At 40.3% G+C, this 16,266-nt stretch overlaps 1 protein-coding gene across 3 annotated transcripts; it reads left to right on the top strand.

The window, feature by feature from the left end:
- The first annotated feature begins 286 nt into the window (after positions 1 to 286).
- Positions 287 to 5,516, top strand: LOC121253253 (protein LAZ1 homolog 2). 3 transcript variants are annotated; one of them, XM_041153248.1, is made up of 9 exons: positions 287 to 446; positions 1,260 to 1,462; positions 2,064 to 2,120; positions 2,279 to 2,387; positions 2,867 to 3,051; positions 3,129 to 3,217; positions 3,691 to 3,940; positions 4,966 to 5,199; positions 5,275 to 5,417. In XM_041153248.1, exons 2-9 carry the CDS (start codon positions 1,313 to 1,315, stop codon positions 5,281 to 5,283), a joined length of 1,083 nt encoding a protein of 360 aa, XP_041009182.1. In that variant the 5' UTR covers positions 287 to 446; positions 1,260 to 1,312; the 3' UTR covers positions 5,284 to 5,417. The 3 variants fall into 3 exon arrangements, with proteins under 3 accessions (XP_041009182.1, XP_041009180.1, XP_041009181.1); XM_041153246.1 differs by having other exon boundaries at positions 289 to 446; positions 5,290 to 5,516; XM_041153247.1 differs by lacking the exon at positions 2,064 to 2,120 and having other exon boundaries at positions 289 to 446; positions 5,290 to 5,516.
- Positions 5,517 to 16,266: the final 10,750 nt, after the last annotated feature.

Consider the following 16,266-nt stretch of genomic DNA (forward strand, 5'->3'; position numbering starts at 1 on the left):
TCATATTATATCATTTTATTTCATCATTATAATTTTTTTAAATTTTTATACAAAATAAAATAAATAATTTAACTCTTTAAATCTCAAAATAAAATAATATAAAAAAAATATATATTTAATAATATTTTATTTAACTTTTAATTTTAATATCAATTCAATTCATCTCATCTAAATTTACAGATTTTTATCAAAAATTACCAGCCCTGGAGTCAGTTCAGCGTGCAATTTCAGGATAAGGAGGGAAAAAAATAAGAAGCTATACGTGTCGTAGATTTAACTGCTAAAATTCCCTGACAGTTGAACGTGTCAACCTTGGACGCAACCTTATTCCTTCATAACCTCTGCCTATATGACATGGAAATGGCCGTTGTTTTGTGCCCAACTCATGTAGTGATTTAGAAGATGCATTCTTCTGCAGCCATTTCAACGGCAAAATCTTTTCAGAGGTCAGCAAGCTTTACGTTTCATGGACTTCAATAATCTTTCTTACCACCTCTTACCATCCTTTATTTGTCATTTCTCTTATGAGTACAAATTGAGTATTCTCAAACATTCTAACTGAAGCTTGATGTAATGTTAGGAGAGTTAAATGTGCTCTAAAGTCGCTTTCAATTTACAATTAAATGCATTTTGGAAAAGAAAGCTTAAATTTTCCTTCTCGGGTCGAAGTGTAAGAATCTTTTATGATGGTTGTTATTGTGTCTCTTTAAGGTGGATGCCGATGGGAGGAATGATAGAAACTGTAGAACATAGAATTTTGTGGGTCAGATAGCATCAATCCTATGTCATAAGCTCTTTTCCCCCCTTTTCCTGGTCCATGAGTTCTTCAAATTGCTTATGGGGGTTCTCGGTTTTTTATGGTAAATAAGTGAAAATGAAAACAAGAGTAAAAAATTCAATAGAAACAGAATTGAGCGAATAAAATCTGGAAAAAAGTTCGATGATAAGAGAATCGAAACAAGGGGAGTTAAGACGATGGTGTTAGCGGGAAACAAATTGCTGCATAAGGATGCGAGTCCTAATGATTAACATGGTTTTTATGGTACTTGGAAGCATGGGCATATTGAAGGACAATGGATGTCCATGTTCTGCAATAGTGGCATGCATTTTTTACGCCACCCTCCCGCATTTTAATTAAGTTTGACTAAGTTGATGGGTTTATATTCTTTCTTACTAGGAAGTTTACTATCTAGTGTTTCATATGCAAATTTTTGTGGTAATGTATCTCAGGCTTAGTAATTATATCCATGGATTCACAGCATAGAGTTTCCTTACAAGTTGTAGACTGTTGCAAGTGGAAGATGCACGAGTGATGGCATCAAGTTTTATCTCAGCCCATGAAGAAATATATAGAGAGTTTTATCAACCAGCCCTCATAATTGCAGGATGCTCTGTACTTGTAGCACTGGTCCTCTCCATCTATCTCATTCTCCAACATCTCAGATCATACACCAATCCTGCTGTTAGTTTGTTTCTGCAATAAGCATCAACCATTCTATGCAATGCCCTGCTTTTATATCAACTTGTGTTTCTTCTCATTTCATAGTAGCTGCGTGATGCTGAAATTTATGGTGTTTGATCTATTGGGTTTTTCTTGAATAAAATTTAAGAAATGGGCAAAATCATTTCATTAAAACTAAACAGCTCTTTGCAAGAGCATAGCATGTTTATCCGTTAATGCATACTGTTGATAGTATTCCTAAATGCATACTATTGACTGGATCTGTCGGCGCTGATGGGGCTCAAACAGTTTCATCATTTACCCATAAAACATTATTACAATGGTTTTGCATTGCGATTAACATGCTTTTGTGCCCAGAAAGGATCAAAATGTCTTTTAATTTAGGAAAATTCAAGGCTGGGCCCTGCAAATGTCAATTTTGATGTGTATCATGCTTTCATACTCGAGATTCTACAATACTTACGGTCTCAGTTTCTCTTTGTCCAACAATATATGCCTTAGTGCTTATGGAAACATTCATAAATCCATAAATTGAGTTTAAGAAAATGGAAGTTATAATTTAGATAAAAGACTTACTCTGTCTTATTTGATTTTTATCCAGGAACAAAAATGGATTGTCGCTATTGTTTTCATGGTTCCCGTCTATGCCAATGAGTCAGTGAGGTTCTATCTCTCTGAAAGGAAATTTTAACCCTGTTATATCGCAATCTGGAAATGGCATTTGCAATTTCATGTCGTGATTCACATATGTTATTTTGATGACTTTGATCGTTTAACGATGTGGCTTTTAATGGTTTCTTATGTTTTACTGTCCAGATAATATCCTTGTTGTTTCCAAGGTTGTCTCTTGCATGTGACATTCTGAGAAACTGCTATGAAGCGTTTGCCTTGTATTCTTTTGGGAGTTATTTGGTTGCTTGCCTGGGTAAGCTACAAATTTCTGTGATGATCTAGGGTACATTCATGAAGTCTGACCTCCATGCAACTGTGACATTTTCACTATCTCCTCCTTTATAACTTTAGTATCCTTGTGCATGAATATTTTCCTTAGAGGATTTGATTAATGGTTTAGAATATCCAAAAACATTTGGAAAATTCATCAGATTTTAACATATAGCTGTTAGATTTATATTGTGAAGTGCTGTAAGTTCGATGGGATGCATCTTTAACAGTATTTACTAGTGTTGCAATAATTATGTTTCTTTTAGATGCGAAGAGTGTGTGAATAAATATTCTTGAATTTATGTGCATGAAGTTATATGTGATGAAAGGAGATTGATCCAAAAGAAAATGTAATCTTCTCGCGATATAACATTAGCATCTTTGCATTAGATCACACTTCGTGAAGTTATATTCTGCCAAGTTTCTAATGAAGAACTTTTCTTGAAATCAAAACTTTGGTAGGTGGTGAAAGGATGGTCATAGAACTACTCGAAAATAATTCAAGGAAACAGCTTGGCAAACGACTGTTAGAAGGGGCAGATGAGAATCGTTCAGTGCAGCAAAAGTCCTTCAGAAACTTCTTCTTTCAACCTTGCATTCTTGGGAAAGACTTGCTTGTGATAATAAAATTTGGCCTTGTGCAATATGTGAGTCCCTATATTTTCTTTATGTATGGTTTGAACTTACCATTTAAGATTCTAATGATTTCTCAATAATAGACCAGATGATTCTGAAGACAGTTTGTGCTTTCTTAGCTTTCTTGTTGGAAATCTTTGGTGTTTATGGTGATGGGGAATTCAAGTGGTACTATGGGTACGTATTTCTTATGCAAGTCTAACATTGTATCAGTTTTATTATAGTACATCACTAAAGAATATAACCTGCTGTTAATTCTCTTTTGGGCATTATCTAGTATATTTCATGCATGTACTCTTACGCTCTTCTTATCCTGTTTGGTGTTTGCCAAAATTTTCTCGACTTTTTGCATTTGATCCTTAGTAATTTCATGTATTAAAGCATATTGATTTGTTTTTTCATTTTGTTGGTAGAAAGCAACGGTCAAGCCCCAACAGTTTCTAGGATGATTTTGTTCTGTTTTCTCAGTGTTAAAAAATCTTATAGCGGGATAGACTACATTGTTCTGCCTTACGCTTGTTCACTCCGAATGTTGATACACTCATATTTTTTATATCCATATACACAAAGGTATTTTATAGCACGGCAGAAGACAATGTTCAACAGGGTTATCCTTTGCTAATTGTTGTTGCGACACTGTCATATTGCAGTTATCCATATATGGCAGTGGTATTAAACTTCAGTCAGATGTGGGCATTGTATTGCCTTGTGAAGTTCTATAATGTAACTCATGAAAGACTTCAGTCAATAAAGCCACTTGCAAAGTTCATCAGCTTCAAGGCCATTGTTTTTGCCACTTGGTGGCAAGGTGTGGGCATCGCACTATTGAGTGCATTTGGTGTGCTGCCAAAGGAGGTGAGAGTGCAAGCTGGACTTCAGAATTTCTTGATTTGTATAGAAGTAAGTTGCTTCCATTGCTGTGGTTTTCTAAACTCCATTTTATTCCTTAGAAATCATTGTTCTTTATAGATACCTTCTTTTATAAGCAATGCTATATTAATAATGTCAAATTACAAGATGAGGAGTTGGGGGACCCCAACAAATATCTCTATTGCAATTCTCTATGGATAACTTTTCAATAATTCCTAATTGATAATATATAGTACCCAAATCAACTAGAATGAGGGCTTATGTGACCTTCATCAATCAAAATGGACCTCCATCAATCTAAAGTATTTATTAGTTCCAACCCCTAGGGGTTGGCTCAAGTGGTAAAGGCCTTTGGTTTGGGAGTGTGCTCCCCTTAGGTCTAAGGTTCAAATCTCTTTGGATGTAAACAATCTCTTTGGACCATCGGACTAGGGGATTTTCCCCTTGAATTACCCAAGGTGCACTTGTGGAAAACTCATTGTCGAGGGCCTGTGCACCCCCCGGGATTAGTCGGGATGCTGTTCCTAGACAACCGGTGCCAAATAAAAAAAAAAGTATTTATTAGTTCCATTTCTGGCTGTAGTCACCCGTCAGGAATGGAAAATTAGGATCTTAAGAGGAAAGGGGCACACTGATTCATCTACTTGAAAGTCATTAGTTGAGTTCAGATAAGGCATTGTGCTGGGAGGTTATTTCTTTCTAATAAAAGTTTCTTTGTTGTATTGTTTTTATTTAGAGTTTTGTTATGTACAAGCAAGTTTGTGTACCAATCTGCGTACTAATGTTGTTGCCTTCATATTCTAAATTCAAATTAGCACTGTTTTCAATAAAATCTACTTTCTGACCAATCATATTGAATGAGTGCGCGTATTAATGCGCAAAATCGCTTACAATTAGATTTTTCCTTTTATTTAGGTTGTTGCTGATCATAACCAGTCCAGTAGGTTGTCCTTGTGCAGCATATACTGTGGTTGAGATAACATAATGAACATAGCATCATATTGGCTTGTTGATTTTCTTGCCATGATCATACAGTTCTCTCTCTTTCATGGCAGATGGCCATTGCAGCTATCGCTCATGTGTATGTTTTCTCGGCGGAACCATATCAGTTCCTCCCCATATCCGAGTATGGGAGAGTCACTACTAAAACGTCCAAAGAAGCACTGAAGTTAGAGAAAGGTCCCGAGGAGAAACCGGCCATGCTTGAAAGGACAGAAACTAAGGTCGAGGCTCCAGGAACAAGTGTCACCGAGAGTGTTCAGGACATTGTTCTCGAAGGCAGTCAACATGTAAGTTCAGCCTGAGCTATGATCGATCGTCTAATTAGTTGTTTTCAACCTGCTTTGAAATCACATTTACACAAGACATTCTGAAAGCAGGTTGTCAAAGATGTTGTACTGACCATTAATCAAGCAATAGGGCCAGTGGAAAAGGGTGTGACAAAAATCCAGGAGACGTTCCACCGCAAATCAGTGAGTTCGGATGGCCAAGAAGAAGAGTCAGAACTAAAAGTAGAGCAACACGTTGACAATAATCTTTAGAGAAATTTAAAAGTTATGTATGCGTCTCCCTCAATTTGAATCTAATCACATTTTCTTCGGTATCACATTCACGGTTTTATTGGATTAAGAAAAATCACTTTATTAAAAATTAAAAAATTACAAATTTTATTCTTCTTTGGGTTAACTTACTTTTCTTGGTCACTTTTTTATTTTTTTTTCTTTTTAAAAAAAAAAAAAAAAGAAAAGAAAAATGGTTACATTGTCCATTTGAAAATTGTTAAGAGGTACACTGGACTTCTTTCTTAGTTTGGTGATGATTACCAAAATTGATAGTTTAGGATTGTGAATCCAAATGATATGTTAGTTTGAGAGGGCATATATATGTATTTTTCCATTATATGTGACGAGATTGCATTCTGGTTCCAGCATAATAATATAAATAAAAATGATATTTACAGTTTTAAAAATGGTGGGATGAAATTTTCCATAAAGTTATAGTAAGTACTTAAAAAGTAGTTATGTTATCTAGCAGGCCGTAGAACTGCGAGATGGAGAGAGTAAAAGAATCATGGGGTAGAAGCCAATGATCCGACAGCCAGATTTGGGTTTTTAATTTTTTTTCTGAGAAAAATAAAAGGAATTAATCTAACTCGGTTCCATGTGCTTGACAGCACTGGCATTGCTAAGCCAATAACAATCAAAACAAAAATATGCCTCATTTCACACTAAAATTGTCGCATTGGATTAGCTAAAGGTGACAAGTGAAGCTTTGAGCCACTGTAAATCAGAACCACCAATCATATTTGGCATGCACTGTTTAAAAACTAAATGTGTATTTTCCTCCGTTAAATTCCCTCTTAACTGTCCTCTTTTCCTTCCCCCCGGCGGGGCATTCTCTCCATTTTCTATTTTTCCTTGAGCGATTGTCTCTCTGTTTCTTGCTACAAAATTTTTGTCTTCCGTTTCCTTGAGCGATTTTCTCTCTTCCCTTGAGCAATTCTCTCTCTTCCTTCGACAACTAGGACAATCGGCAATGGTTTCCTTCGCACAGCGTGTGCTGGTTTCCTTCGCAATCGGCAAGGGTTTCCTTTCTCTCAGTTATATGATTTCCATTGTGTGGCAAGGGTAAAATTTCGTGCTTTTTGTTAATCTCGTTGGTGGTTTTTACTCCATTGTGTGCTGGGTTTTACTTCTTGGTGGTGATTTTGTATGAATTTTAGATTTTAAGATTTGTTCAAATGTTTTTAGTTCAGGTTTCAGTATTTGTACTTCTGGGTTGAGATAGGTATAATGGTTTGTTCTAAATTTGTGCTAGGGTTTATGGATTTTAGATTCTACGAGTTGCCAACTCTGTTGATCAAATACATATACTATGTTGTAGTTGTAAATCTGTTTATACATTAAACATGCATAAAATCGAGTGAATATGACATCTATGATTGTCTTGTAGTTGTTTTTGCTACTTTGAGTAATGTTTGGTTGTTGTTTTCTTTTTTTTTTTTTTCCCTTTATTCCTTTGATTAATGTTTCTTAATATTGAATGTATGTATATCAAATAAGCTATATATGACAGAAGTGGCTGCTACAAATATGGTTTGTTAGTCTAGATCTTGATTTATCCCCAGTTTTTTATTCCTGTTTATGAAATAAAATTGAAAATATTAGGACCTAACTTGCATGGAAATGAATTAGGCAACTGATGTCTGAAGTGTCTACTCAAGGAGCATGTTGTATGCTATAAACTTGATTCATGTAATTAATAATTGTAGCAAGTATTGTGAATGTTTGTTGAAAGAACAGTTGTATTTAGTACCTAAATTAATTATTGACAAGGTAGATAGACATTCGTTAATTTTGTTTATGCCACAAGCTTGTGTTTGAGCATATCTTATGGTCAGTTGCTGGCTCATTTTGACTATGCTAATGAAAAGTCATTAATGCTATCTTGGCTACGATGTTGAAGTAGAAAATACTATGCTAAGATGTATTATTTTTTGGATTTATTTGCAAAGGAAAACTTTCTGACCATAGCCAAAACTTATGACACAAAAAAAATTTGAAAGAGACCTGGGTATCCTAAACCAATTCAGATAGCTTTTTATTTTTAACTTTTTTGGCAACCAATTGAGAGAGTTTGATTAACATAGCTTCGCTTTTGCTACTTCTTGAACATTGTTGCACCATGCTATCTTGGTTGATTGCTGTATATTTTTTTCTCTATTGGTGGAAACCTTCCAAATTTAAGGAAGATTTTATGCTAGTCATAAGTTTTGTGTGATTTCTAGGAAAGACTGAAATTTACCTCCCTATCTGAGTGGTTTGGAGTAAAATAATTGAATTTATTTTTCTAATTAAGAGATTATCCACATTGCTCATTGTTGGACAGTTTTATAAGTTACTATTCAAGTTGTCTGATTCGTTAATAATTATAATTTCTTCAAGGATGGACACACCATTCGGTGAAGATCATTTCTTCATCACTCTCTTATAAAGTGGTGGACAAGGTTGTAACAACACCTTAGTGGATAGCTCGCACGATAATGTTGTGTTCCAAGCATCACAAGTCAACGGTGAAAAAATGCCACCCACTAAGAAATCTCAAAGATGTGCATCTTTTGATGGTAAAGTAGGGTTAGCAAAATGTGTTTGTTAGTTTCAAGAATTGTAGATATGATTGTTGGATGAAATAATTGGCAAAATAAGATGGTTGTAACATAATAATTTGATTATTAATTAACATATGATCAATAGAATTGTAAAATATATTAAAAAAATATTATTATTTTAACTAATAGATGAATAATCCAATATTAGAACCTCTCTTGAATGGAATAGGTAAAATGCAAAACATGTGATATTAGCCAAGTTTTAGTTGTCTTTTCCTATTCCAATGCTAATGCTCAATGTCAAATGCCCAAAGCCTAGTATTTGCTTAGGGCCAGACACATGTCATCCCTTAGCCAAATTTGTTAATATGACCAATAGTTTTGTCCATAGATTTGACTGTTCATGCATTTTATTTTATTTTATTTTATTTTTCTGTTTAATGGTTAAGGAAGTGACTCCTAATATATTTATGTATTTTTTTAAATATTTAAATATGTTTAAAACATATATGAAATAAAAAATAAAAAAATAAAAATGCGGATGCACACAACTATGCATGTGGAGTAGTAGGATCCTTTGCCGTAACAACCTAGAAGAATGTGTACATATGTCACAAAATGCATGTGTTGTTAAGATATAATTTTTAATATTATTTTTATTTTAAGATTTGAAAAAGTTGAATTTTTTTTTATTTTTATTTGAAAGTTTGGAAAAGTTGTTGCGAAGAACGTGTTTCACACCACTAACCACTCTAATGACCTGCAATGAATAACTTGGCAGCACTGGGTGGCCATATAAACTCTTATGCTTAAGTTAGAGAAGTAGTCTCAATGTAAAGTATCTCAAGAAGTTCAGAGAAATATTTGTTACCTTCATGTACCATTTATAAAGGCGCAGGACGTGTCAAGGGAGTCGATAACCATCAGTCTCATGCGTTTATATCTAATTATCCATTAATGAAGGGGAAGGGATAGTAGCTCTGATTTATAGGAGTTATCCATCCCAGGATAACTACATTCATCTATGGGCGTTATCCTCTTGCGACTAGTGTTGGTCTCTTGTTGAAACCATGCTCTCGTGGGCCCTTGGGTCGTAAGTTTTGTAGGTCAAAGTGGTAGGTTGGACCTGCCTTCCAACCTGGGGCTTGGCAGCTAGAGGACCCAAATATTCCCTTCAGTTACCCCGCAAATTTTCTTTGTATTAACACATAAGAAATTAACTAGTTTCACACCTTTTACGCCCACGTGATAACCTTTCCCCACTGGCTTACAATAGATAGGTTGTTAGCTAAATTTCAACTTTTTCCGTCCCCGCCGAGGGTTCATGATAGATAATGTGTGGGTTTAAGTTTATACCCATTTCTCAAAATGTGGCCTACGTTAGCCGTAGCCGTTCGCGCACTTTCAATGTCCTTTATTCTAAAGAAATGGTAACTGTTGACGCAACCAATCTTTCGGATTCCTAAGAACCCTCATGATTACCTTTTCTGACCCTTCTCATTCTTGATTCAGTTCCTTTTATCTGTACTCCCTCTTTTTGTACTTCTTCTTCCTTCCATCTCCTCCTCTCCTTTCTTGAGCCGTTTGTTAGCATTATCAAGAGCGTGTTCCGATTGCAATGGCTAGTCATGGCTCCTCCCGTACTCCCATCTGATCCTCCAGCCAAACTTTGATGAGAGCCTCTCTGTCACCTGCCACTGAGTCTTCCCTCAGCCGGATCCCTACTTCCTTTGAGGATCTTTCTTGGAGTTCCACCGTAACCGAGCGAAACTTAATGAAACTGAGGTCTACTTATCAAATCCCAGATTCAGTGAAACTCTCCTTTCCCGAGGCAGGGTGCATGGATGAAGAACGGTTCACTGACGACGTGGCCCTCATAGTGAGTGCCTTGGCACACAAGCTGCGATTCCCTTTCGTACACCGTGATGTTATGGACTTCTTGGGGTTGGCCCCCGCCCAACTTCACTTGCACGCTTGGCGTGTTCTCATGTGTTCCTACGTGGTCTTTCGCATGGTTTTGGTGCCTTTGGAGGAGGCTTACCTAGATTTGACAGCGAAAGAGTTTCTTTCCTTCTATGGGGTGAAGTCGCTGCTAGGCAACATCTGTAGTTTCCAAGTTCAGTCGTAGCGCTAGACAGCCTTTGAGCCTCGCTACTCCAATGCCAAGTAGTGGCAAAACAAGTTCTTCTTTATTTCTGGTAGGGATTGAGAACTTCCTGCCGACGAGATGAACCTTCAGGATTACCTAGTCCGTGCTAATTAGGGAAGAGTCCTTGACGACAAAAGCTTATTGTTCGACTTAACTAATAAGGAATGCTCTCGTGTTGACATAGTCCTTAATTGGGAGAAGGAGAATGATAAGAGTGGTTTGGCAATGGAGGATTTGCTTTGCACTACCAATATTGATAGGTTCTTGGTGGTGCCCAGTCATGCCCATGTCAAGGGATGTAGACTTATGGTCATGGAGCCTCCAGTGAAGAGACGTGCTCCCCTGCACGACAAGAAGAGACGTGCTCCTCAATCTGGTGGCTCTTTGTCAAAGAGCCCTTGTAGCGGCATTGCTGGGGCAGAAATGGAGGTGGATTGAGTACCTTTTGATTCCAACCTTGTTGTTGGTGAGGGGCCTCATGATGCTTCCCCTAGGGAGAAGACGCCTGAAGCTTATCCGATCAGGGTCTTACCACCAATATTGTCAGGTCTCGACGACCTTATTGGGCTAATGGGCCAAGCCCTTGCTGACTTGGTGACAACCTTTGATTTTGACTTGCTCGCCAAGGGTACTGAATTCGTGAGCACACCGCCCTTTGAGTTTCCTTCTCTCCTTTCTCCGGCTTCAATTTCTAGTGTCGGTGAGGTTTCTATAGATATTTTCGATGCATTTTCCATGTGTGTGTTTGGGGTGGCCATGCCTGAAGTTGTTGAAGCCTGTGGTAGGCAGGATTCCACCCCCAAGTCCCTCCCAGCAACTATGTCAGGGGGTGAGACCCCACCCACAGATCAAGAAAGGGTCTCTATTCCCTTCCTTTCCCCTTCCCCTTCCTCTTTTAGCAGTGATGGAGACTCTTCAACTCCCCTAGAGGGGGTGGCTCATCCTTGGAAGAGGAGAGAGGGGAGAGAGATGAAGCCAGTTCAGTTGGGACTGGCGGCGGAGGCCCTATCAACTATCGTGAGAGGGACCAAAGTGAAGGTTGGAGTGCGTTTGTGTCTAAGCCAGAAGTTCTAGCCGCCCTTCTCGCGCCTTTAGTGTATTCCTTCTTGGAGGGAACTCAAGTGGCGACTACAGTAAGCGAGGCCGAGGGGTGGAGCCCAAGTGTCCTCTTACTTCCTTTGGGCCCGTGGCAGAGATGTCTCGACATTTGAAGAGTTTCTTGTCCCTGGTATTGTCTTGCTTTGTATCTATTCTTCTTATTTGGTTGTGTTTGGCCTTTGTGCGTGGTGTCTGGATGGTATTGTCTTGCCTTGTACCTGTTCTTCTTCTTTGGTCGTTGTATTTGGTTGTGTTTGGCCTTTGTGCTTGGTTGCTCGATGGTTCATGTTTGTAATGGCCACCTTGTTTCGCCTTCATATTTGGGCACATTCATGCCTTAGAAGCCGACCTTGAGTCTCTTCATGAAGAGTCATATGAATTGCGAGGAGAATTGCTTCGTGCATAGTCCCTCCAAGCTCGCGATAGTTTTGCTTTGCAATTGGCGGAGCCAGAGTGGGCGGCTGCCAGAGCCCAAGTATCCCGCCTGAGTGAGGCGCTAACATCCTCTCGAAAGTCGCAGGCAGAGGTTGAGTAGCACTCCCGGGAATCCGCCTAAGCACTGTCTTCCTCTAAGGAGGAGTAGAAAAAAATAGCCCATGAGCTGTCGGAGGAGCGCAGGTAGCTCAACCTCCAACTGTCCGTGGCCCAGGGAATTACAAAATGTTGGAGGCACGATTTGCTACTTACCAGAAAAGCCGAGAGGACACCGACTGGAGAAGACAAACAAAACTATGATATGTTTGGACTCTACAAACAAAGAGCAGAAGGCAAATATAAAGGAGTTGGAGTCTCAATTGGCTTATACCAATTATGAGTTGATTCGTCTGCATCCTCAAGTGGCCCTGCCAGGGCTGTTAGAGACCAGGCCTTCGGGTTTGGCTATGGGGTTGGGTTGGCTCGTCTACATGCCCATCTGTTGGCAAACCCTCAGGTCAACCTAGGGAGGCTAGACTTGACCACTTTACAACCTGATGTGGTGCCGCGCCAATTTGTGGACGCCTTAGGGTGCAATAGCATGCCTGAGCCTTTCTTGGCTTGCCCTCTTCTTCCAGACCAAGTGGGACTCCACTGTTGTAAAAGTAGCATCTGCTCACTTACACCTTGGTTGATAATGTTGGCCCTTGGTTTTGCCCTTTCTGTAATTGATAACTTTGTCCTTTGGTTTTGTAAATAGAACATTTGATGTGTTTTGTAAATGCAATGTGGTTGTTTCTCTTTTGTGGATTATGTAAGTCCTTTGGACTCGCCCGAGGTTGTAACCAATTAAGGGGTCATGGGGTTTTGTGCCCTCTACTGACCTTCCCGCCCGTTGGTCGCACCGCTAGTTTTTGGACTCAGAACTGATGGTTAACAGCTGTGGTTGTGGTGTTTGGTGGCCTCCACGCCTGTTGGTTTGCACTACGAGTATTGACTCGGCACTAGTGGCTAACTGTTGGTGGGTCGTGGGGTCTTTTAACCTCCACGACCATTTGCTTGCACCACGAGTTAGACTCGACACCAGTGGCTAACTATTGGTGGGTCATGGGATCTTTTGACCTCCATGCTCATTTGTTGGCACTGTGAGTTAGACACGACACTGGTGGCTAACTGTTGGTGCGTCATGGAATCTTTTGACCTCCATGCCCGTTTGCTCGCACTGCAAGTTAGACTCGACACCGATGGCTAACTGTTGGTGGGTCATGGGGTCTTTTGACCTCCATACTCGTTTGCTTGCATCGTGAGTTAAACTAGACACTAGTGGCTAACTGTTGGTGGGTCGTGGGGCCTTTCGACCTCCGCGCCCATTTGACCGCTAGTTAGACTCGACACTGGTGGCTAACTGTTGGTGGGTTGTGGGGTCTTTCGACCTCCACGCCCGTTTGCTTTACCGCGAGTTAGACTGGACAATGGTGGCTAACTATTGGTGGGTCATGGGGTCTTTCGACCTCCACGCCTGTTTGCTTGCACCACCAGTTAGACTCAACATTGGTGTCTTACTGTTGGTGGGTTGTGAGGTCTTTTGACCTCCATGCCCATTTGCTTGCACCGTGAGTTAGACTCAACACTGGTCACTAACTATTGGTGGTTGTGGGCTCTTTCAACCTCCATGCCCGTTTGCTTGCACCGCGAGTTAGACTCGACACTGGTGGTTGACTCGAACCTCAATCCGCTTTATAGATTTATCTCCTATTGAAAACGTACATCTAGGAAAAAAAAAAAGTGCTTAGAAGTAACTTCTTAGGGATAAAGCCTCTTTCAAGTGCTTGGTGTTCCATGGGTACTGCAACTCCTTTTTCCTGATTATCCTTGAGACGATAGGAACCTGGTCGATTGCAGGCCACGACTACGTAAGGGCCTTCCCACCGTGGGCCAAGCTTTCCCTCGCCTTGGGTTGTCACGTCTACCTCCCTTAGCACCAAGTCGCCGACCCTGAAAAACCTGGGTTTGACCTGCTAGTTGAAATAGCTTGCGACCTTGCTTTTGTTGAGGATGCTTTGGCCTTGCTAGGTATAGGGCCACAATTTATAGAGGCTCATTTGCTTCAGCCTAAACTTGGTTGTCTTCGTTCACTGCTTCTATTTTTTGGCTATCTTCGACCAAGGGCGGGGGTGGCGGTTGTTTGCTCCCATTGTCCACTATGCACATAGTAGGCACCCCCACCTTAAGCTCTTGAACGTAGCACTCCCGTGCCAGGATTTGCTCACCACGGATCTCGTTGACGCTCATTTCAGTTGGGAGTTTCATCTTCAGATAGTAAGTGGAGGTGACTACCTTAAAGTCATTGAAGGTCGACCTTCCTAATATGGCGTTATAGGACGATGGAGTTTTAAGCACTAGGAAATCCGTCATTGTGGTGGCCATGTGGGTGCCTTGGCCAACTGTGACTGGCATATAACAATGGCGCCCACAAGTTGAACAGTTTCTCCCGAGAACCCCTTCAGTGGAGATGGTGATGGACGTAGCTAGTCAGGGTTAATGCCCATCTTAGTGAAAGCGTCCCTAAATAACATGTCGGCTGAGCTTCCATTGTCTATCAAAATCTGTCTGAACGTGTAGTTGGCTATCAGCATAGTGACAACTAGGGCGTCATCATGGGAATACAAAACCCCTTGGCAGTCTTCGTCTCCAAATGAGATGGTAGGGGGTTGCATTTAACCTGGGATGCTTGGGAGGTTTATCCCTATGTAAACTTCGTGATATCTTGTTCTACGGGCATGAGCCTTTTTGCTGGATGCTGTTACACCCCCGTCGGCAAACCTTCTTGCTATGGTACGAATCTCTTCGACAGGTGCCTGATCTTGGCCTCGTGGTTATCGAGGGTGTTATGTCTTAGTTCCTCCTCCAGCCTTTGGCATTTGGGGTTTCTGCTTCACCTACTTTCACGATTACAACCTTCTTCAGCTTGAGATAGCCGGCCAACATTCTTTCGAGCTCCTCGCTTCCTGCAAGGCTAGCGAGCCTCTTCTTTAATGTAGAGCAATTATCAATCTAATGAGTATCTGACTAGTGATACTTGCAATAACGGTGTCCCCTTACAAGAGGATATTCTTCCTCTCTTGCTATCTTATTATTTTCCTATACACTAGTGTGAACGAGGCGGGGCCCCTAGTCTTGTTGATTGGAATACCTTTATCGTCTTTCATCTTGATGATCCTGCCCGGTCTTCTTGTCTTTGGAACTATTCTGGTTCTTGGCTTTTGACTTGATCTCCTGCTTACTTGGCTCTATGAGAGCCTATAGCATGTCTTCAGCATTTGCGAAGTCGTCTGCTCTGTCCATAAACTCCCTCAGGGTGGAGGGGGTGTTTTTGGCCAACTCAGCCATGAATGGGCTCCGAGGCCAAATGCCTCCCAAAAGGGCAACTAACGTGATATTTTTGTACTGGTCGTCTGTGGTCAGTCTCTCATTGTTTAAATGGGTCAAATATGCTTTCAAGCTCTTTCCTTCTTTTTGCTTGATGGTCATCAGGTAGGCGACTAGTCTGCAGCACCTCCTACTCACCATGAATTGTGTAAGGAACTGTTTGACCAGTTTCTCAAAGCTGCTAATGGATCTTGGGCACAAAGTCCCGAACCAACCTTGCACTATTCCTTTCAACGTCAATGGAAAAGCACAGCAAGCCACCTCCCTGGGAAACCTATGAAGGGTCATGTGTGCTTTGAAGTTTTCAAGGTGTCTACAGGGTCTCGTGACCCGTCATATAAATCAAATTAGGAACTTCAAACCCCTTGATGGGAGGGGTACCGCCATTACTTCCTCGTTATAAGGAATGTCAGTGCGGGTGAGCAGCTGTTTCATCGAAGAGGATCCTCTCATCCTTCTTGCCATCTCTTCACATTTGTCAACAAGGATGCGTACTTCACGTGTAGCCTCTTCTTTTCCAGGTCTTCCATGTTCACACCTCTTACACTGTGTGCATCTCCTTCCACTTGCCCATTCTAGACAGGTGGTACGACAACGTTCTGCCACTTGAATTCTTCGTTCTTCTTTTGTAATTGCTCCACTACCATCACAACCTCTCTCAGCTTCTACTCTGCCTTTGCCAGCCTTGCTTCTATCTCTGCCACATTCATCTCTTGATTATGGGTTGCTTGAGACCATGTAATAGTTGGCATGTGAAAATCATGATGAAGTCTGCGAAGATCCCACAGACGACGTCAGAATAAAAGACGTATTTCACACCACCAACCACTCGAATGACCTGCAATGAATAACTTGGCGTCACATGGTCATGCCCTCCTTGTCTCTCATTTCTCTCTCTTCCTTTGTCTTCTAGTGATGGTCATTTGTTAAACTACGCTTGGTCTGCCTAGGCTTGGGAGATATTTTATCCCTTTCATTGGGATTTTATTTGTTTTTTTTTTTTAACCTTTTTCGATAATTTTAGATTTTCACAATTGTTTTTGGCTTTCTAAACTACCATACGTTATTATTTTACGATCATTTATGAGGCGTGAAAATTTGTTGCGTGGCATACCGCCTTGACTCGAATCAACCGTTTGCCAACTTTGAACACATAAA

The sequence above is a fragment of the Juglans microcarpa x Juglans regia genome, chromosome 2S (assembly GCF_004785595.1).
Source record: "Juglans microcarpa x Juglans regia isolate MS1-56 chromosome 2S, Jm3101_v1.0, whole genome shotgun sequence".
NCBI lineage: Eukaryota > Viridiplantae > Streptophyta > Magnoliopsida > Fagales > Juglandaceae > Juglans > Juglans microcarpa x Juglans regia.